The 22,667-nt window shown below is 55.7% G+C and overlaps 1 protein-coding gene across 1 annotated transcript; it reads left to right on the forward strand.

The window, feature by feature from the left end:
- Positions 1-20,224: 20,224 nt before the first annotated feature.
- On the forward strand, positions 20,225-22,357 carry CDK5R2 (cyclin dependent kinase 5 regulatory subunit 2). Its single transcript, XM_074910487.1, has one exon. It carries the CDS (start codon positions 20,381-20,383, stop codon positions 21,335-21,337), a length of 957 nt encoding a protein of 318 aa, XP_074766588.1. The 5' UTR covers positions 20,225-20,380; the 3' UTR covers positions 21,338-22,357.
- Positions 22,358-22,667: the final 310 nt, after the last annotated feature.

The raw sequence follows: 22,667 nt of genomic DNA on the forward strand, positions 1-22,667 counted from the left end.
AATAAAAGTAATGTTGCAGACATCAGGGTTTCATGTACTTTCCCCAGGAACAAAAATATCTTGGCTTGTGATATTGCCATATTGGGTACCCCAGGCAGCGTCAGCTCAGAGCGGTAGCGCTGGATTCGGTAGTACAGGAGTTAAAGATGTTCTATGGGCCACTGCAATTCAGAGAAATAAACCCGTTGTGACAATAACAATTCAGGGCAGAACTTTTAACGGTCTCACAGTCACAGGAGCTATTATCACACAATGCGACAAGCCATCAGACTGGGAACAGCAAAATGTCCCACTGTTGGCTACTGGTGTGGGTGTCAGGTGGCCGGGGGTGTGCAGCACAGGTGTGCAGGCGTGTGCGTGTGTATCCACCGCCCTCTGCCGAGGGACTGCGAGCACCTCACCCGGGGACGCGCTCTGGGCGCCGGGGCCGAGCCGGTGCGGGGCCGGGGCTGAACGGGGCACTGTCCGCGGCCACGGGCACGGGCAGCTTTGTGAGGGGCTGGTTTTGCCTCCCTCCATCCCACGCTGCCGAGGTGATGCAGCTCCCACCGGGTGCTATTTTCCGACCCCAGCCCCCTGACTTTTGGCTCTGAGGTCTTGTCCCCATGCTGAAAGCTTCCTGGCTGCTCCCAGTCTTCCCTCCTCAAAGCTCTCCTAGTTTCTCACTGAGATGGGTCTCTCTCCTTCTCCCTTCCCATTATTTGCTTGGGGATGTATGTGCAATTATCCAGCTAGTTTTTATTTCCCCCAGCCAAGCAGATCCATATGAATTAATAACCAGGAGCCGGGAGGTACCAAGGAGGCGGCTGTCCGCAGCCGGGTGCGGTGGGATAGCACCGTACCTGCCCAGGCTGGCCCTGCCGAATGGTGCTGGAGCTGCCCCCAGCAGCCATGCTCCCATCCACCCTGCCCCAGAGGTGTGGGGCACCTCTTCTCAGCCCTCACACTCAACTGATATAGCAGTTGATTGCAACAAGCCAGTGGGCTCTAGCCAGGCACGGCCCCCACATGATGCTGAGACAAGGCAGGAGGGTGTCAACAGGACCAGATCCAGCCTCTCTGCAGCACCTCCATTTGCCTGAGGGGCTGCAAGGCAAATGCTTTGCTGCTTGGAGGGTCTCTTGTGGGTCTGGGGGTACGTTTATCTGCCAGATGTATTGGGGAGGAGCTGCTGCCCCTCACTACATGCCGTCTATTTCCTTGCTACCTCTGTAAACGGGCCCCTTAATTCAAAGCCTCCGGAGGAAATGAGGGGGGGATCTCTGGTTAAGTCTGCACTTGTAAAACAAACAGTCCCAGGGCATCCCCAGGCACAGCAGTGAGAGTGTCCTCATGGGAAATTTTAGCACTGCCCTGGTGTGATTTTGGCTGGGGCCAGCTCACACTGATCCAGGTAAACTTTGCTTGTGGTTTAGGAATTAGCCTGTGTCGAGGACAGTCCCAGCAGGATCTGGCACACAGGCTGCCCGTTTGCAGGATGTGTTTCACACCCTGGAGGTGGGCTGGTCTGTGGTGGAGGTCCTCAGGGTCAGAGAACAGTCCTGGGTTTGTTTAACTTAGCATAGGGCTGTAGGCCTTCCTTCCCAGAGAGCCTGGTGATTGGCACTTTGGAAATACAGCCGCATTGACCCTAGCATGTCTGCTCTGGGCATGTGGAAGGGTGTCTGGGTAGAGGAGCTCCCAGGCAGGGAACAGCAGTGGGACTCTTTGCTGCAGATCTTGTGCAGTCAGGGCTGGAATGAAGGTTAAGGAGACTTTCAAGGGGTGGGCTGTGGGACAGCCGGGCATCTCACCACAGCTGCGCAATACCGGCTGCATTTGCACAACCGCCAGGCCTGAGGATGGAGGAAGGATGCACACACACGTGTGAGCATGCATGTGCATGCGTGTGCACACGCGCTGTTGCCAGGCAAGCGCCCTTGGCATGCTGCATGCCTGTGTTTGCGCTGCGCTTGCCATGTGCGTTTCAGGGCACGTGTGGGATCTGGCAGCCCGGCGCGGGCGCTTTGCGTGGGCTGGGGGTGTTTTGCTCAATACATACCTTCATCTACCGTTGCAGTTCTGATGCACAGAAAGATCAGGCTTTTGATGTCGGTGTGCATGTGTGTGTGCTCTGCGGGTACTTCACACACGCTGTGGGCAGCCTGCATGGATGCCTCTGTGTGTTTGCACATGCGTGTGTGCAAGCACGTGTGTGAAGTGTGAGATCAATGTCTCAGCTGGCCGCCACTCTGGCTGCTGGAATCCCTGCCTCCCAGGCCATGTTATAGATGAATACACTTGAAAGCATTTTTTCCCCCTTAGCCACCAGATTTCACTGGGAGAAGAAAAGGAACCAGGCACTTTATCTTCATTAGCAGCTGGGAGCCTCTTGGGGCAGCTTTTGTCTGAGCGATGCTCCCTCCGCCCCTGCTCTTATCCCCTGTCCTCACTCATTAGCCCTCTCCAGAGGGGAATGGGGCTGGCTGGCAGGGTCCTGAGGCTCTGCTATGTCCCCATTTCTGCTGGCCACTGTGTCCCCCAGCCCCATGGCCTTCTCCAGCTCCCTCTAGACATCAGAGCTTGGAGAGGAGGGTACAGGTTCCCTTTCTTACTTGCTCTGGGAGACCTCAGAGTCATTTTAGCCCCTAAGAAGCCGCTTTAGTTTGCAAGCTGCTGCAACCTCTGGGTTTGGAGCTGGCTTTGGCCAGTGCTGGTTCAGGGGCTAGAGGGGTTGGGGAGGGGGATGGAGGTGGCTCCATGGCCAAGGCCCAGGAGGGCTGGAGCTGGGTGGGCTGAGGGCAGCCCTTCCCTTCTGGAGCTGCTCATCACTGGGAAACGCTCATGCCCGCATCCATTAATACCCAGTAACCATGACAACTGCCATGGAGCTGTTATCCTGTCCCCAGGCCAGCCACCTTAGAGGGGAGCAGAGGGGTCTCAGGGCAGAAGCTTTCCTTGAACTGCTGCTACGTGCAGAGTGGCATGTGTGCTGTGAATTGCCCCGCTGCCAAGGCCTGGGGCAGTTTGGAGGGGATACAGCACTGCTCCCCCAGGGTGCCAGGGCATCCCTGGACAGGCTGCTGCTGCCAGCCATGGGACAGGATACTGGGGCCACCTCAGCTTTGGGGAGGGTTTTGGGGGAAAATGGAGGCAGAGACAGTCTCTGCTCCCCTCCTGCTAACCCAGATGCTGGGGGTTCAGCGAGACAGCGAGGCGGGGGTGTTGGGGGCAGACTGCCTTAGGTAACATTCCTTCCCACTTAAAAGGAGCCATAAATCACTCACTCTTTATTAAAAGCTCTGCCCGACCAGGAGAGAAATGTCAGGAGCATAAATCAACTCCACTGCTCTCTTGCAAGGGTCCTGGCTTGCCAAGGACTGCTCCCTCCACCGTCCCCAGGTAGGGCACAGCATGGCCACGCTCTTTGTATCCATCCCCATGGACAAGGGGCAGGGATGCAGGTCAGGGCCCGATGATGGCAGCTCTCAAAAACCCACCCTCCCTCTGCAAATCCTTACCCTGGTGGGTGGCAAGGAATACAAGAAGGGCCCATCCAGGATGCATGGGCTTTTTTGGCCCAAACCCTCCGCTTCCCCCTGCACCGCAGGGCCATGGGGGCAGCAGGACAGTGCCCCAGCCAGCTGGGTGTGGGGGTGCTGCAGGGGTGCTGGTGCGGGCTCAGTGCAGACATGGGGGGGGAATCACCCTCTCCTGGGGCCAGCTTCTCCCTCTGCCTGCATGGCGGTGAGGAGGGCTGGTCTTACCCAAACTCTCACCCTTTGCTCAGGAACAAGAGACCCCGGCTGAAGCCAAAAACCCTTCACAAAGTCCCTGCTATCCTGCTGCCCTAATTTTTTGCCCTAAAAGATGGGAACTGGCCTCTTTTTGCAGTTCCTGCCTACCCCAGCAGCAGGGCTGGGGAATGGGGGCTGCAGCAAATGGGAAAACACCTCACCATAGCACCCTGTTCCCAAACCTAAGGGCCGGCTGTGCCTCACAGGGTGCCTGTGCCTGCCTCCTGCCCACACAGAGCAGGGCCGGGCAGGAGGAGAGAGGTAGGCGAGAGCCTGACCAGGAGAAGGACTCGCTTACACAGCGTTAAGCAGCCAGCACCGAGGTAGCTGCGTTTGCCTTGCCGTCTCCTGTTTTTCCAGTTAGATGCGTGGCTTAATATAGCAGCACTTATGTTGTAAAACATCGCTCATAAAACACAGAGGATATGCTGTGTGGGAGCGTTAGCAAGCCAATCCCCAGCTGCTTTTTGATGTTGGCTTGGAAATCGCAGCGTCCTGGCAACGGCTGCTCACTGGGGTTTGTGTGCAGCCAGGCCAGACCTTCCCTGGGTGGAAGCCTGCAGAAACCTCCAGGCTCCGGTCAAGCTTTGAGGCTTTCTATCCACTCCAGGATCTTCGTCCAGAGTGGAGTGGATGAGAGCTACTGGGGAGTGCTGGGGGACATGTGTGCAAACCACCCACAGAGCTCAGCTCACACCTGGTACCATGGATCTGATCCCATGGGAGCCTTTGCTTAGTGAGGAATCACAGGTATAGCAAACCTTGGGTGTCCAGGGGTTCAGCAGTGACCAGCAGCACCAACTGGTGCTGACAGCACTGGCTGTGCACACTGAGGATGCAACAAGTGTTTCTGCAATGGGTCTGGTCTCCCAGTGCACTCAGCTCCATCAGCTGCATTGGTGGGAGAAATCACTGCCTTGGCTGCTCCCAACAGCACTGGCCTTTCTCAAATGACTTCCCCAGAGAGGGAGCAGGCTGATAAAGTTGCTTGAGCAAAATCAGGCCAGGCTCAGGCACTTTGCATGCAGCCAGGCAACCCCACGTGGGAAGGCCGAGCACTGGGGGCCTCATCCTGCATGGAGGGGATGGCTTGGCTCTGTGGGGTACCACCAGGCTGGAAGAGGCAGCCAAGGATAGCTCATCTTCCTATCTCAGCCCAGGCCCCAGCTGGAGAGGGAATGGGCTGAGGGGGGAAAGAAAGGGAGCGAGGGGGAAGGAGCCGGGATCTTCTTGCTTGGGAAACTGCTGGGACTCTTCCATCAAAGGGAAGGAAGCCCTAGGCGCAGGGCTGCAGGCTTTCATGAACCGCTTGCTGCAACCCCGGCCCCCATGGGTCTGTTTATCCTGGCACAGGAGAGCCCATAAACCACAGCCCTGAGCCAGCCCACAGAGCATAGCTTTCCTCCCTGCTGAAGCCCCGGTGGTGGGGCTGGGACAGCCTGTCAGGACAGGGAGGGGGACCACTGCCTGGACACGGCTGCCAAGCCTGGCTGGTGCGTGGCCATTGCCTAGCTGGGCTGTGGAGACGGTGTCCCCATCCTCACATCCCCAGAGCCAGCAGCAAGCCCTTCTGCTCCCATCAGCTCTCCAGGGCCGTGCTCGGTCCCCATGCAGCATCTCTGGAGCAGCTGAGGGTTACCAGGGCAGAGGGTCTTGGGGTCCCATCTCAGCTACTCCCAGCCCTGAAATCAGGTCCCAGCCCAAGGGCAAGGGGCCATGAATGGTGCTGGAAGATTGTCACATGGCCGGCTGGCACCCTCAAAAGGTCTAGCCCCGTTAAGTGTCTCTCCCAGCTGGACAGACCCAAGGTGTTCCGTAGTTTCCCACGTTCCCTCCCACCTGCTATCCGTCATATTTTGCATTTCTCCCTCTATCTTATCTCCCTGCCGGCTCACTTCTTTGCAGCTGGTCTCTTGTTTTCCCTCTGCCCTCTCCCTAGCTCCTTGGCCCCACCTGCTCCAGCTCCAGCCTGGATCCCGTGCTGAAGGACCTCGAGGCAGGTCTCTGATAAGGGCCAGACCAAACAAGAACCTTTTGTGCCATGCTGAGCTCATCCGGAGGAACTGGGTGAAGACCTGGCCTGGGCAGAGGAAGAGCGATGCATGAAGGGGCCGAGTGGCTCAGTGCCTCCATGCGGTGCCAAACATGCACCACAATCCTGCCTCCGTTTCCCATTTCTCCGAAAAACCTTCCTCTCCCCCTGCTCGCAGCAGCATCCCTCCCTTGAGTAGGGGAGGGAGAAGGGCCCTTGCCGAGGGCTGAGCTGGGAAGGGAGGGCACATGTCCCGCTGAGAGATGCTGTCAGTGCTGAGCCCTGTGTGCACAGCGGACCTGGCAGCCAGCAAGTGCAGGGAATAAAATTCTCCCCCCTCCCGGCCTGCTGCCGGGTTAATATTCCCTCTAATGACAGACGGCTCCTTTTATCCTCTCTCGCACTCCCGCCAGTGATTTAATCTTGGAACAAGCCGTGATTATTTCCTGTACAGCTGCCTCCCTCGCTTCCACTGCAGACCACGCTTGACAGCATCCCACCAGGCAAGGACCAGACCCTCCTCTGGAGCCCCAACCCAGACATGACCAAGGGCAGAGAGACCCTCTCCAGCCCCCTGCCTGCCTGGTCCCCTTGCCTCTGCCTGTCATACACTGGGGATGCCATGGTGAGAGGAGGGACAGTCTGTGATGGGACCCCTGCATGGTGCTGGCAATCATCAGGGAACAAAAGGGCCTAGCAGAAGTAGTGGATTGCGTGACCAGGGAGTCTTCCAGGTCCCAGCTTCATGGGACAGGCCTAGGGCTGTGAGAGGAGGCTGGTGGTCTCAGAGTGACTCCCTGGAGTTAGCATGGTATCAGCACAGAAACACCTACCCCTGGATCCCTCCAAGCTAGGGTACATGGCAGCTGGATCTCAGGCAACCAGTCCTCAGCAGCCCTGAGCCAAGGCCCACAGAGCCAGTGAGAAGACAGGTGAAGGATTTACCCTCATGGCTCTTTGCATCTTGCAGGGCTGCAGTGCTTCAGCAGATGCACCGCAAACTCAGGACCACAGAGCACACAGCCTGGGATCCCCTCAACAGCCAGAGCAGAGCTGGGGACACAGCCTGCAGCAGCTCCAGAGAGTTTGGGGCCCTTGGGGATACACATGCAGCTAGAGCAGGCAAGATCTGCTTTAAATGGAGAGCTTGGCAGGGGCTGGGACTGACTCCATCCTCATCTGTGAAGTGAGTGCTGTCAGCCCCAACACTAGAGAAACATGAGGCCAAAACACCACTGAGGACAAGCTTCTGAGACTCCTCTTGTGTGGCTGTTGGGGAGAAGGCTTCCAAAATACTCGGTCAATATCCACTGTCTGCCTGTAAGTGGGCAACTTCTCTGTGCTGCTGGGCAGGTGGGGCTAGTGGAGGTCAGCACTTGTCACCAGAGTGTGTGTACAGGATGTGCATGCTTGTCGTTCATGTGTGAGCTACCTGGAGGGCTTGGAAAGAGGCCAGGATCCCTCCTTGCCAGGGCAGAGAAAAGCAGCAGGAGATCAAGGCTGGCCCAGGGCCACCCCGGTGGCAGCAAAACGTGGGGTGCAGCTCCATCTGGTGGGCAGCGAGAGCTCCCCCAAGTGTCACCAGGTCTCTTTGTACACCGCACAGGGACAAAGTGCCCCAAAAGTTGGAGCCTGTCACCCTGCCTTCCCTGTCAGCACTAGGAAACAGAGCCAGGGGACGGCAGCCTCACCCGGGGTTTGGGCTGCTCTGGCACTTCGGCATGCTGGGGCAGCATCAGCATGTGGATGCACACACAGAGCCTGAGCAGCGAGCACTGGGAGAGCTGGTGCGGAGACAGTCGTGACGCCACGACCTGGCCTTTGCGTGCTGAGGCTCCCCTGTGCCTGCAGGAGGAGGTTAAATGAAGGGAACTGCCTCCCTGCCAGATGGAAACAGCTCTGAGGGGCTGGACTGCTCAGCTCCGGCCAGCCAGGGAGGTGCGGGAACAAGTCTGACCTGGAAACCAGCAGTCCTGGGCTCAGCACCCAGCATCCTACATGATCCTGGACAAAACCTTGCTGCCTGCCATGGAGGAGCACTTGCTCAGATACTTTCCTTGCCCTGTGCTTCCCTCTGCCCTCTTCCCCCTGCTCTGGGATGCTCCTCACACACAGCACCCAGTGGCATCCCTTCCATACCAGAACAGAGACCTCAGCCCTTTCACCGCCAGCCCTTTCACTGGCAAGATCCCCCAGAGATGCCCCCAATTTCGGCAGAGGCTGTGGATGGAGAGTCTTCACAGGTGGGTGATGGGTAGCCGGGAGGAACCACCAGCATCAGGACAGCAGACACTTTCCCTCAGAGAAGTGACAGCTTCCCAGCTGTGCCCCTGACAGCCAGGCAGTGTCCCCAAACCCGGGGAGTTGCGCTGATGGGCTGGGCACGGAGCCGCTGGAGCAAGCCTGCGCCCAGCTCCAGACAACCTGGAGATGGGGAGGGGACCCGGGGCAGCGCAGGGCCCGTCCCGGGAGCTCCGGGGGCGGCTGCCGCGAGAGGGCAGCACAGCCCCGGCCCGGGGCACCGGCCCGGGACACCCCGGGGCCCTCCCCGAGCCGCCGCTCCACCCGCCCGGCAGCGCAGGGGCTGGCACAACCCCGCTTCACCCCCTCAGGGGCTCCACCTCAGAGACCACCCGCCGCCTCCCCGTGCTGGGCTGACAGGGGCTCTCCTAATGGAACCTTAATTGTCGGCAGGGAAGGACAATTAGCTCCTTCATAAACCTCTACCAGCCTGCGGCTGTGTGGGTTTCCTCTTGCCATAAGACCATAGGGGTGTGCTGGTGGGCCTTTAAATAGCCCTTGGGCCTTCCCGGTTATATTTTCCTGTCCTATGCAGAGCTGAGGTCTTCTTCCCTCAAGCACTTTAATAGCAGCAGTCCTGTGAGGAACAGGGGCTGTAAGCATGGCCCTGGCAGCAATCCCCAGCTGTGTCCCAAATGGCAGGGATCCGGAAGCAGAGATGTGTTTCCATGTCAATTCAAGGCCTGGCTCTCCCTTGCACAGTTTCCACTCAGAGGAGCTGTGTTTCTCCAGCTCTCAGCCATTCCCAGCACTGCCGTTTGTCAAACGGCAGGACAAAAATAGCTTCTCTCCAGGGGCTGCAACAGGGCTGCTCGACTTGGCTGTGCTCCGCTCCACTCAGCTGTGTGAACCCAGGGCTGACCTCTGTGCAGGGACTGCACAAACTCCTCCAGCCATCTTAAGTAGGCACTGCACCCCACCCTGAGCCACACTAAGGGGGATCACAGGGTAAGCCTAGATCAAGTGTCTATGGAGCCACAGCTGTAGCCCCTCTCCCTTGAGAACTGGGAAGGGGAAAGATGAAGGGGGTACCAGGGATGGAGAAGGGAGAGGTGCCTGGGCTGGGGCACGCAAACACAGGCAGGTTTCTCTTCCCTGGGGGCTGCAGACAACCTGCCAGCCAGGTCCTCTGAGGCTTCCTGGCCCCAGGGCTCCCATCTCAGACAGGAGCTCTGCTGGAGGTTGTCTGCCTGCTGTACCGGCTTGGGAGGGGGAGCACCAGAGCTGTCAGATGTGCTGAGAGCTGTACCAAGACTGTGAACTCTGTCTCTACCAGTAAAGCAGCACAGTGCGGGAGCTGGCTGGCCAGCCGCTGCCAGGGAGATGGTCCTTTTCCCTGCCCATCTTTGCCAGTGCAGACAGACCACAGCACAGCAAGTGAGCTATTAAAGAACAGCTCCAGTCAGCCAGCAAACGTGCTCATTCATCATTCTGGAGCGGGCAGGGAGATGTGCCAGCTGCTTTCAGCCGGGACCCCTCACAAAGCCCATGCCCAATAGCTTGGCAGCCTGGATGGGAGCTGGGAATCAGAGTAGGGGGCCCAGTAGCCTCCAAAATTACTTTTCATCTCCTGGGATGCTGGAAGAACTGCCCTTCCACAGGCTGGGAGTTTGGGCATTTCTGAGCCACAGACCCAGCTTGACAGCATCATGCAGAGACAGCTTGGAGAGGATGTGATGGTTGGCATGGGCTTCACCAAGGCCTGACCTGCCCCCACGTTCCCACCTGCAGCAGGCAGGCAGAGCTGCACAGCTCAGGTGGAGCAGAGTGGGAGATGGGCTGCCAGGCACCTGCAGGGAACTGGTGTGCTTTCTGCAGGTCAACACGAGCTCTTTCTGGGCCTCTGCACAGTACTGCCTGGCTTCACCCCTGCTTCTCTCCCCTGGTTCTGCTGTCTCCCTGCCTGTCTCCATCCCTGGAGCCCAGCCAAGTGTGCTGGGTACCAGAGGGCTCCGACACTCCATCTGGAACACCCCTGATTCAGGGCAGCGATACCCCTTTACACAGTCCAAATTAGGGGCCTGGACAAGATACCACCCTTCTGCTGTTGCCAGCATATAGCTGAGGTATGTGTTGCCCTGGCTAGGGTGGCCCTTAGTAGCAGGGTATCTGTGTATGCCAACAGTGTCCCAGCAAAGCCACATAACCACCAGCTGAAGATTTGGCCAAGGGCAGGAAGCCTGAGAACAGCTTTGAGACTGACAGTGCCTGGACCCCCACTCTTCCTCCCTCACATCCAAAGGCATGTCATTCCAGTTGCCTGGGGTGGGAATCCCAATTCCCCGGGGAAGGGAAATACTGCCCTCCCCTCCTTCTTTGTTCCTTTCCCTACCAACTGATCACTTACAACCAAGACCTAAAGGAAGAGTGTCCTGGTTTCATCCAGGATACAGTTAACTTTCCTTGAGCTGAGAGGGAGCACAGCTAGAAGACCAGGCCTGGATAGACCACTGGAGTATTCCATATCATGTGACATCATGGACATGTGTTCTCTCATCTTCTGTTTCTGTTTTGGTTTCCTGGTCAGTGGGATTTCTGGTGCGGTTGGGATCACTGCTGGGGGTGGGCCATGTACTAGTTGCCAGTCAGTGAGCCACTGCTGTATTTTACCCTTTGGACTTACTAATGTTACTGTTGTTTTGTTACTACTACTTTATTTTTAATTCAACCTACAAATTTTTTTTTTTTTGTCCCCCCCTTATTTCATTGCGGGGTGGGGGGGGGTGGGGGAGGGGAAGTAAATAACTGGCCACATGGTGATTGGCTACCAGCTGAGTTCTAACCACCAGTCTTTTGGCACCCAACATGGGGCCCGGGGGTTGAGATAATGACAGATCATGTCATAATGTTTATTGCTTGGCTCCTTAAAATTTTATCACCTCACCTGCCATATTTCCCATGCTGTTGCTCACTGTCCATAAGAGCTGGGTTAAGATTTTGGTTTTGCTGTACTAGGTAATGCTGATCTATGACAGGATGCAGACATCGGTCCTGGGGCTATTTACAGCTGTATTTGAGAAATTCGGGAATTTCAAATATCCTTGGAATGCTGACATTGACATGGTCATCTTACTGCTAGGAGCTAGTGTGTTCCTGCATGTGGCTCAGGTTTTGTTCAGGGTTAAGCAATTGTTTAAGAGTATCACCTGAAAATCTACCACAAGGTTGAAGAATTATGAGTGGCTGGGTGTGTGGAGTAGCATGAGCAAGTACCTAGAACAGTGGGCACCTCCAGTGTATCGGAACTTCACTCCTGAACAGGTGCAGAATCCTGAAGAACTAGTAAAATATTTGGAAAAAGTATGTTGTCACCCGGGTAATTCCAGAGAGGCACAGTTCACTGCAACATGCTGGGGCTTAGCCCACGCTTACTGAGTGCTATTAAACGCTGTCCAGCACCCTCAAGAGAAAGAGAAGGGCTCTGGATCTGGTAACCAAGTAACAGAAACTGCAGCCACTACAAGCCTGAGGACAGGTGCTGCAGCTGAACCAGAGAACCAACCCATGATGGTGTCAGTTGCTCCCATACATAAGAAGAAATACACAAGAAAATCCCCTCGCAGTGTACAGGGTGACGATGAACCAGGCCCATCACAAGTACAGGAGGAGGAGGCAGAGCCAGTGATAGTCAGCCAATCCTTATCCCTGAGTGAGTTGCGAGACATGCGAAAAGATTTCAACCACCGTCCATGTGAGCAAATTGTTACCTGTCTGCTCTGGTGCTGGGATAGCAGGGACAGTAGCGTGGAATTAGAAGGTAGGGAGGCCAGGCAGCTGGGATCCCTGTCTAGGGAAGGGGGCATTGACAAAAGCCATTGGAAAGGAGACACAAAATCTTGGTCTCTGGAGGCAACTCCTGTCAAGTGTGAAGGAGAGGTATCCCTTCAAGGAAGATTTTGTTTGTCATCCAAGTAAGTGGACCACTATGGACAAAGGTATTCAATATTGAGGGAACTAGCCACGTGGGAGACAGCTTTCTGTGACTCAGATAATGCACGACTGCCCACAGATCCAGATGAAGTCCAAGGCACCTAGCCCATGTGGCAGAAGTTTGTACAGAGCACACCATCATCATATGCCAATGCGTTAGCACTAATGGACTGGAGAGAGGAAGAGGGACCAACAGTTGATGAATTGTCTCGCCAACTACAACAATATGAAGAAAGTCTTTCTTCCTCCCTCATCGCGGCTGTGGAGAAATTATCTCAAGAATTCCAGCAATCTAAAGAGTACATGTTCTAATCCTTACCCACACAGACTAAGATCTTGGCTATTAGGAGCAGTCATTTTTCTACTCGAGAGAACAGGTATACACCATGGGGGAAGCTGTGGCATTGCCTGCGTAACTATGGAGAAGACGTGAAGAAATGGGATGGAAACCTACCTACCTCCTAGAAGAGTGGGTACATGAGTTGGAGGGAAGAACAACTACAAAATGGGGTTCTTTTAGGAGAAATGCTGCTCCATTTTTCATTAATCAGGTGCCCAAACAGAGCGGTCAACTTTGCTCATGATCCTAGGAGAAGAACTTCTGACATGTATTCACAAGAAGTGAGTGATCAAGATGAGGCTGAAACCTGTGCACACCACACTAACTCATTTGTTGATAGCACGTATTATGACCAACATTAGAGTGGCCCTGCCTCCAGCTAGGCAGAGGACAGGGATAATTGAGTTTATTGGCCCGTGTTGATTCAATGGCCTGGCACATCTGACCCCTAGCAGTATAAGGCTTTAGTGGACACTGGTGCTCAATGCACCCGAATGCTATCAAATTTTAAAGGGGCAGAAACCACTTGCTTTTCAGGAGTGATGGGGGGGGTCTCAACAGTTGACCGTATTGGAGGCTGAGGTGAGCCTGAGTAGAAAAGAGTAGGAAAAACACCCCATTGTGACTGGACCAGAAGCTCCATGTATTCTTCATAGATTACCTCAGGAGTGGGAATTTTAAGGACCCAAAAGGGTATCGATGGGCTATTTTGGTATAGCTGCCTTGAAAACAGAAGAAATTAAACAGCTGTCTGTGTTACATGGTCTCTGAGGATCCTTCTCTTGTGGGATTGCTGAAGGTCAAAGAAAAGTGGGTGCCAATTGCCACCACAACAGTGCACCAATGGCAATATTGCACCAGTCGAGACTCTGTAATCCCTATCCATAAACTGATTCATCAACTAGAGAGCCAAGGAGCCATCAGCAAGAAGGGCTCCCCCTTTAACAGCCCCATACGGCCAGTGCGAAAGTCTAATGGAGAGCGGAGATTGACAGTGGACTATCATGGCCTGAATGAAGTCACACCACTGCTGAGTGCTGCCGCGCCAGACATGCTAGAACTTCAGTATGAAATAGAGTTGAAGGCAGCCAAGCGGTACACCACGATTGATATTGCTTAGGCATTTTTCTCCATCCCTCTGGCAGCAGAATGCAGGCCACAGTTTGCTTTTACCTGGAGGGGTGTCCAATAGAACTGGACTTGACTGTCCCAGGGATGGAGACACAGGCCCACCATTTGCCATGGACTGATCCATGCTGCACTGGAACAAGGTGAAGCCCTGGAACACTTACAGTACATTGATGATGTCATTATAGGGGGTAATACAGCAGAAGAAGTTTTTGAGAAAGGGAAGAAAATAATCCAAATCTTTCTGAGAGCCAGTTTTGCCATAAAGCATGTTAAGCTCAAGGGACCTGCACAAGAGATTCAGTTTTTAGGAGTAAAATGGCAAGATGGACGCCACCAGATTCCAGTGGAGGTGATTAATAAAATAACAGCTATGTCCCCACCAACTAACAGAAAGGAAATGCAAGCTTTCTTAGGTGTTGTGGGTTTATGGAGACTGCACATTCCAAATTACAGTCAGATTGTAAGCCCTCTCTATCAAACGACCCATAAAAAGAATGATTTTATATGGGACCGGAGCAATGACAAGCTTTTGAACAAATTAAACAGGAAATAGTGCATGCAGTAGCCCTCAGACCAGTTTGGACAGGGCAAGATTTTAAAAATGTGCTCTATGTTGCAGCCGGGAAGAATGGCCCTACCTGGAGTCTCTTGCAGAGAGCACCAGGGGAGACTCGGGGTCAACCCCGGGGGTTTTGGAGTCGGGGATACAGAGGATCCAGGGACCGCTGTACTCCAACCGAAAAGGAGATATTGGCAGCATATGATGGTGTCTGAGCTGCTTCAGAGGTGATCGTCACAGCTCCTCCTGGCTCCCTGACTGCCAGTGCTGGGATGGATGTTCAAAGGGAGTGTCCCCTCTACACACCATGCAACTGATGCCACGTGGAGTAAATGGGTTGCATTAATCACACAACAGGCTCGAACAGGGAGCTCCAGTGTCCAGGAATACTGGAAATGATTACAAATTGGCCAGAAGGCAAAGATTTTGGAATGGTGCCAGAGGAAGAGGTAACACGTGCTGAAGAGGCCCCACCATATAATAAAATACCCCATAATGAGAAGCGATATGCCCTGTTTACCAACAGGTCCTGTTGCATTGCGGGGAAACATTGAAAGTAGAAGGCAGCTGTGTGGAGCCCCACACAACGGGTCACGGAAGCTGCTGAAGGAGAAGGTGAATTGAGTCAGTTTGCAGAGGTGAAAGCCATGCAGCTGGCCTTGGATATCGCTGAGTGAGAAAAGCGGCCAGTGCTCTACCTCCATGCTGACTCATGGATGGTGGCAAATGCGCTGTGGGGGTGGTTACAGCATGGAAATGGAGCAACTGGCAGCACAGAGGCAAAGCCATCTGGACTGCTGAATTATGGCAAGATATTGTTGCTCGGGTAGAGAATTTGGTTATGAAAGTACGCCATGTAGACACTCATGTACCCAAGAGCCAGACTACTGAAGAACATCAGAGCAGCCAACAGGTGGATCAGGCTGCCAAGATTAAGATGGCTCAAGTAGATCTGGACTGGCAATGTAAGAGTGAACAGTTTATGGCTCACCGGGCCCATGACTCCTCAGGCTATCAGGGAAGAGATGCAACATATAGATGGGCTCGTGACCAAGGGGTGAACTTAACCATGGATGCTATTGCACAGGTAATCCATAAATGTGAGACATGTGCTAGGATCAAGCAAGCCAAATGGTTAAAGCTCATTTGGTATGGAGGATGATGGTTAAAATATAAATATGGGGAGCCTGGCAGATTGATTATATCATGCTCCCACAAACTCAGCATGGCAAACACAAAATGCTTACAATGGTAGAAGCAGCCACCGGATGGTTGTAAAGTGATGCTGTGCCCCATGCCGCTGCCCAGAACACCATTTTAGGCCTTGCGAAGAAAGTCTTACGGCAGCATGGCACCCCAGAAAGGATTGAGCCAGATAATGGGACACATTTCTGAAACAACCTCATAGACACTTTGGCCAAAGGACATGGTATTGAGCGGATATATCACACTCCCTACCATGCACCAGCCGCTGGGAAAATTGAGTGATACAATGGGTTGCTAAAAACTACACTGAGAGCAATGGGTGGTGGAACTTTCAAACACTGGGACATGCATTTAGCAAAAGCCACCTGGTTAGTCAATACCAGAGGATCTGCCAAGCAAGCTGGCCCTGCTCAATCAAACCTCCTACATACTGTGGATGGGATAAAGCCCCTGTAGCGCGCACTAAAAATATGCTGGGGTAGACAGTGTGGGTTATTCCTGCATTGGTGTGGTGGTGCAATTCTCACCCCTCCTCGCCCCTCCTTGTTGGGCTGCTTGGTGCTAGGTGTGATTCCACCCACCTCCCCTGAGCTGTACACCAATCTGTGGAGATAAGAACTGCTAGGCAGTGAATCAGAAAGTTAAGGTGTCCCTTTAACGAGCCTGGATCCTGCCCTCCCAATTGCTTGGAAACGATTATAACAGCCCACCATCTCCTAAGGGCCTGGCACACCTGTGCCTGGGATGTGGTCAAATGGAAACAGTAAGAGTTGCACATTCATCAAGTTCTTGTGCAACTGCTGGAAGACACCAGAATACTTCATTGTTTGAGCTGGGCATGAGCAAAAAGTATCTGACAAAAGTAAATTATCTTAGACCCTATAAACTGCAACCACAAGGGAGACCATTTGAGCTCTCCTGGATTGCAGCGGGTCTGTGACCAGCATCTCCCCTGAGCTGGGACACCTCTCAGATATCAAAATCCTTAAGGTGTCGTCTGCTGTCAGAGCTGACGGAAGGCCAGGGTGAAGTCAACCCGCCCAAGTCTCAATTATCGCCTGTTGAGGAATGCCGAGGCATTGTGAGTATTTACTCTAAACTCGAGAGGAGGGAAATTTTACTTTGAGCTAGCTTCTCTTTCACCCACTCTTTCTCTGCTTACTGGTGTTTGTGGGTACATACTTCACTCTACTAGATCCAAATACTTTTGACTCTATGTGTGTTTGTACATTTTGTGGTTTTGTATGCTCATGTACATATGTATAGATTTAAGATAAAGTAAGCTAGTGTGAATCTTGTCATCTTAGAATCTGTAGATAAGTCACTATTTTTAGAACATTTTATGAATTATTTTGTAATGATCAAGTTATTAATAAATCGAGATTTCCTGTTAAATCATTACCGTGTTACTACTTTCATCTGCAAGGTTGGGTAAAGGTAAACCCATACTTTTGCCCAAGGACCTGGGTGCGCTTGGTGGGTTGTGCAGAAGGACAGAGAAGTCTGATGTGTGCCTCAAGGAGATTTGATTTTAGGTGAAAATAGCCAATGAATTGAACTGTCATATAACCTTGTTATTGCAATTGGTGCCCCGCAACATCCTCCTGCCACATCCAAAGTCTCCTGCTCCACCGACGGAGCCAACTCTACCTCAATCCTCCAGCCTTAAAGACTGTCATAACAAATGGAACCCAAAGTTATGCACTAAATGAACTCTAGGCATTTTGAAAGGATGGCCCATAGACTAAGGGAATGATATCTGTGAGACCTGGGAAAGGGGTGGTGATTCCTTAGAATGTATCTGGAACCTGAGCATAATGTAAATGGTATGGAATAAGGGGTGGAAACTGTCCTGGTTTCATCCAGGATAGAATTAACTTTCCTTGAGCTGGCAGGGAGAACAGCTAGAGGACCAGGCCCAGATCAATCATTGGAGTACTCCATATCATGTGACATCATGCTCAGTATATAAGGGGACATGTGCCTCTCTCATTTTCCATTTCTGTTTCCCAGTTGGTGGTGGGATATCTGGTGCGGTCGGGATCGCTGCTGGGTGTGGGCTGTGTACCGGTTGCTGGTCGGTGAGCCACTGCTGTACTTTACACATTTGGACTTACTATTGTTACTGTTGCTTTGTTGCTACTAAATATTTTTTTATTCAACCTACAAATGTCTTTATTTTTTTTGTCCCTCCCCTATTTCTCTAGGGAAGAGGCAGGGGGGCAGGGGGAATTAAACGACTGGCCACGTGGTGATTGGCTACCTACTGAGTTCTAACCACAACAAAGAGACAAGAAGAAATGGCCCCAAGGATGCGGCTTGTGCTATATTACTGCCTGCCAGCCTCAGGGCTGGAGCCTGAAGAGTAAAACGAAGAGGGGGGGAAAAGATCCTCCTCTTTCACGTGGGAGAGCAGCTGCCTCCCAAGTAAGCTGCAAAGCTGCTTCTTTACCTGCATAAGAAACATCCGGCTGTTCTTGTAGGGCTTGGGTAATTCCCTAGCGCTTGCAGGAAGCCCTTGCCACTGCCAGCAGTGCTGGCTTAAGGAAGGATACTGATCTCCTTTATCCCAGAGCTGCCCTCACAGCAGGACACAGGCAGCTGCAGGCAAGAAGGGAATAACTGGCCCTTGAACAGTTCTGCTGCTCATAGCTGAGGCCTCAACCTGCATCACTGAACAGCCCTGGGCTGGATTTTTAAACGAGTTTCAGCCAAATCTCCTCTCCTGGGAGTGGTAGGAGGTGCACACATGCTGAGCTGCTTGGTGCTGGTAACCGCAAGCCCAGCTGGGAGAGGCAGTGGGGTCTGGCCTGGTCGGCTGTGTAAAAGGCTACAAAGCCCAGCCCATTACTGCCAAATACAAATAGCCCTTAGTGAGTTCGGGGAAACCAATTTAGGAGAGCTCACCCAGGGCAGGGGTGTCTTCATGTGTTTCAGATGAAGCAATCCAAGAGCAATTTAACTCCAGCAGGAGCAAGCAGTATGCAGAAAGGTCTTTGCCTCCCCACCTGCAAAATTCAGCTGTGGGTTTCTGACGAGATTACATTTGCACACCAGAAAATCAGTCCATCCTCAAACGTGCAAAGAGAGCAAAGACTGCAGGCTCCTTCCCATCCCCTCCTTAGGGCTCCTCCATCTTCTCATCTAGGTTGAAGCCGGCTCTGTATATCTAAAGGTTCTGACTTAATCTTCATCAGGAACCCTGTCCTGATTTTCTTTCTCTGTATTTGTACCCCTTTACCACATCCTCCAGGTTACTTCAGCCCAGCCTAAGCTAGCCTTGCATAAGTGATGCTGGCCCAGATCCACTTGGAGTCTGGCAACTCCCAGACCAAACCTCTGTGTCTGGAGGTCTGTGTCCACATGTGCATGTTCTTTGCAGATTGCACCGCCACCTCCTCCAAGGAAACAGCAGGACATAGCTGGCCACAGCACAGGATATGTGGGAATGAGACTTTGGTCCCCTTCCCTGCCAGGACACAGAGGGCATGGCCTCTGCCCTGCCCCCAGATGTGGCACATCAGCCCCAGGCATTTGGGAGGCCTGGCTGGAAGTCTGAAACCCGGCTCTGAGCCTGCGCTTTCATTGCAAACACCTCCAGCATCAGCAGTGCAGGAGGAAGAAGGGGGGCTGGCTTAGCTCCTCCTGGTTGATAATTCATTACCGCCTGTTAGCCTGGATCCATCCGGCAGCAGCTACATCCTGGCACTGACATGTGTTCATTTCACACATAAAATGCTGTATCAAAATGCATCATTGAGACGTTCTCCCTGAAACCTTTCCCAGCTGCCTCTCCCAGTGCTTTACATGCAGGAGCAGTCCCAGCAATTGGGGCTTTTTGTTCCTAATGGATGCCTGGCACCCGCCTTAGCAATCAGAGCTGCAGGATCTGTCCTCCAGCTCATGAGAAATACAAGGGGGAATCTTTCTGCAAGGAGCAGGGAGGGAGCAAGCAGAGGGTTCAGGTTTGCACCCTTTTTTTGCATGGCGTGCTTGGATCCAGAGAAGGAGAAGCAGCCTGTGTGCACATGGGTGGTTTATCACATACCGTTTTGCAATGATGCAGAAATGCAGCATCTCTTCTCTCCTCCCCCAAGGGCTCCGCCTTGGGGACCTGGAGGAGGCCCCTTCCCCTTTCTCCAAGATCCCTGTCTTTGGCCTGATGCTGGAGACTGTCAGCGTGGTGGTAAATCTTGTCTCCAAGATGAGTGGGGCTGAGTGGGGAAGTGCCAGGGCAGGTGGGGGACCCAATGCCTTGCTCACACAGCAGGTCCTGGGGGTGCTCCTGCTAGCCGGGAGCCAGGCGGGGTAGAGCCCAGGATGGGTGCAGCATGGCTGCCTGCAGAACCGTGCCCAGGGTCAGGCTGGCTCTCAGAAGAGCTGGGGCTCTCCCACCAACCCTAGCCCCTTCATGAGCAGCTGTTGAGTCACAGCCAGCTTTTACCCAGCCTCAAGCCTTCTCCTGCTGCTCTGCCAGCACACGCTTACACGCTTCTTGTCTTCATCCCTTCTCACCCTTCCCTCCAGCATTGCCCAGGGCTTTTCTTCCCCTCTGTGTCCCCCTAACATCATCTGGGGGGGCTCTGCTGGTCCGGCAGGCTTCACCCCTCGCCTTGTAGGTAAAAACACAGAGCATGACCCGGGAGAGGGCAGTCAAGTTCACAAGACGCCCCCAAGACCCCTCCTGTGCCCCCTTGTCCTCCCCCCCGCCGGGCCCTGCAGCCCCCCCACGTCCCTGTCGCAGAGGGCTGAGGAACTGGGACAGCATCGCAGGCTCCGGCCCCCCCGCCCCGGCGGGAGCACCGGGAGAGCCCCCATGGGTGAAGGTCACGCCGGGGCGGCGGCCGCCCGGCAGAAACGCGCCGGGCTCCCCCCCCCCGCGCCCCGCCTCCCACCGGCGAGGGGGCGGGCCGCACCGGGGGCCCGTGCGGCGGCGATTGGCTGGAGGCGGGGAGGCGGGGAGCGGCGGGGCCGCGGCTGGCTGCAGCGGCGGGCGCGGAGCCCAGAGCGGGCGCGGCGGAGCATCCTCGGGCACCGCGGCCCCGGCTTCCTATGGGCGGTGCCGGCGTTCCGGCCCCCTCACGCCCGTCCCGCTCGGCGTTAGCATGGGCACGGTGCTTTCCCTCTCCCCCGCCGCCTCCTCGGGCAAGGGCGGCGGCGGCGGCGGGGGGCTGCTGGCCGACAAGGCGCCGGGAAGGGTGCCGGCCAAGGGCGAGAGCCGGCTGAAGCGCCCCAGCGTGCTCATCTCGGCGCTCACTTGGAAGCGGCTGGTGGCCGCCTCGGCCAAGAAGAAGAAGAGCACCAAGAAGGTGACGCCGAACCCCGACGGCGGGGCCCCAGGGGGGCCCCCGGAGCAGCCCGACCCGCTGGTGGTGCAGCGCAACCGCGAGAACTTGCGCAAGTCGGTGGTGGGGCCGGCCGAGGGTGCCAAGCAGGGCCCGCTGGCCGTGCCGGTGCCCACCGTGCCCTCGGCGCCGCAGGAGCTGCACCCGGGCTCCGGCGGGGGCAAGCCGCCGCCGACAACCGGTAGCCGCGGCCCGGGGTCCCCGCGCCGTGTGGTGGTGCAGGCGTCCACCGGCGAGCTGCTGCGCTGCTTGGGGGACTTCGTGTGCCGCCGCTGCTACCGGCTGAAGGAGCTGAGCCCCGGCGAGCTCATCTCCTGGTTCCGCAGCGTGGACCGCTCGCTGCTGATGCAGGGCTGGCAGGACCAGGGCTTCATCACCCCGGCCAACCTGGTGTTCGTCTACCTGCTGTGCCGGGAAGCGCTGCGGGGAGAAGACATCGGGAGCCAGGCCGAGCTGCAGGCCGCCTTCCTCACCTGCCTCTATCTCGCCTACTCCTACATGGGCAACGAGATCTCCTACCCGCTCAAGCCCTTCCTGGTGGAGGGCGACAAGGGGCGCTTCTGGGAGCGCTGCCTGAGCATCATCCACCGCCTCAGCGCCAAGATGCTGCGAATCAACGCGGACCCGCACTACTTCACGCAACTCTTCCAGGACCTCAAGAGCGAGGGCGAGGGCGGAGACGGGTCCAAGCACTGGACGATCAGCCTGGACCGTTAGGGAGGTACCGGGCCCCCGGCGCCGGGGGCGGAAGGGGCCGCGCACCGGGGGGCGGGGGAGGCAAAGGACTGCCGGATCCCCTCACCCCCCCCCGCATCCTTCTCGCCTCCCCCCTCCCCGGCCGCCAGCTCCACGGAGACGCTGCTTGGACCCTCCCTGCTCCCGATTCGGCTGGCGTTCTCCCCCCTCCCCCCCCCCTTCCGACCCGAGCTGGGGGCCTCGATCCGGGACACCGAGACGGCGGAGAAGACCGGAGAGGAGGGGGTGTCTGGGGGGTGCCCTTCCCGCCTGCTCGATGGGGAGGGGGAAAAGCTGCCGAGGAGCGGAGGCTCCTGGATGCGTTTTCCCTAGAAAAAAAGGGGAAGAAAATGGAGCTGGGTGTCCGGGGCAGGAGGGTGGGGTGTGGGGGTCTCCTGGTTGCTGTGGGGGCCCCGGGCAGACGGTGCATGTGACAGACCCTCCGCCCCCCCCGCCCCCCCCAGCCGCGGGCAGGGCCGGGCCCGCGCCGCCGCCCCCGGAGCTGTCCGTGGTGCTGGAGCCGCCGCGGCTGAGCAGACAAAGGCCGGGGCGGGGGGAGCGGGCAAGGCCGGGGGGGGCGCGGGCTTTCATGTCGTGGGCGCTGCCTTCCCCCCTTCTCCCCCCGCCTCCGTGTGTGGGATACGGACCCCCCAGGGCATGGGCGACGCTGCCCCTCACCCCGCGGGAGCCGCCCGCTTGCCCCTTTGTTCGAGCCGCTGGAGTGGGGGGGGGGAGGGCCCACCCCTCCACCCCCCTCCCTGCGGGTAAGCCCCCCCCCCCCCCCCCCCCGCCGGTACGCCCTCCGAAACAGGGCGCCGGTGGGTTGATGCCCTCACCTTGGCTTGCTGCGGGAAAAGGGGTCTGCCAGAGGAGGCCTAGGGAGCCCAGAGCGGGGGGGTTGTTACGGGCGTGGGGGGTGGTGTCCCCTCTCCTCTTGCTTTGCTTCACTGGAGAATAAAGAGGCGGCCTGGATGGGCCTGGTGGTGATTCCCTGGACTTGTTGGGCTGTGTGGTGCAAGGGGGATTGGGGAGGGCACCCCAAACTCCCAGTCATGCCCCCTCTCCTCCCCAGGAGGGATGGGGGGGGAGGTCTGGTTCTCAGAGGGGTGTTTTACTCCCCGGTGTGAGTTGGGGGTCAGAATTTCACCCCCATTTGTTGTGCCCAAGGCCAGTCCTAGTCCACCCAAGTGCACCATGGCTCCCTGTGAGCTCTCCTGGCTTCCTCTATTCCACATGGAAATGCCTGATGTCTGTCTGCCACACTGAATTTAATCAGGATCCCACAGCCCATGTCACCTCCATTTTTTTTTTT

This window comes from Athene noctua, chromosome 7 (assembly GCF_965140245.1).
Source record: "Athene noctua chromosome 7, bAthNoc1.hap1.1, whole genome shotgun sequence".
Lineage (NCBI taxonomy): Eukaryota > Metazoa > Chordata > Aves > Strigiformes > Strigidae > Athene > Athene noctua.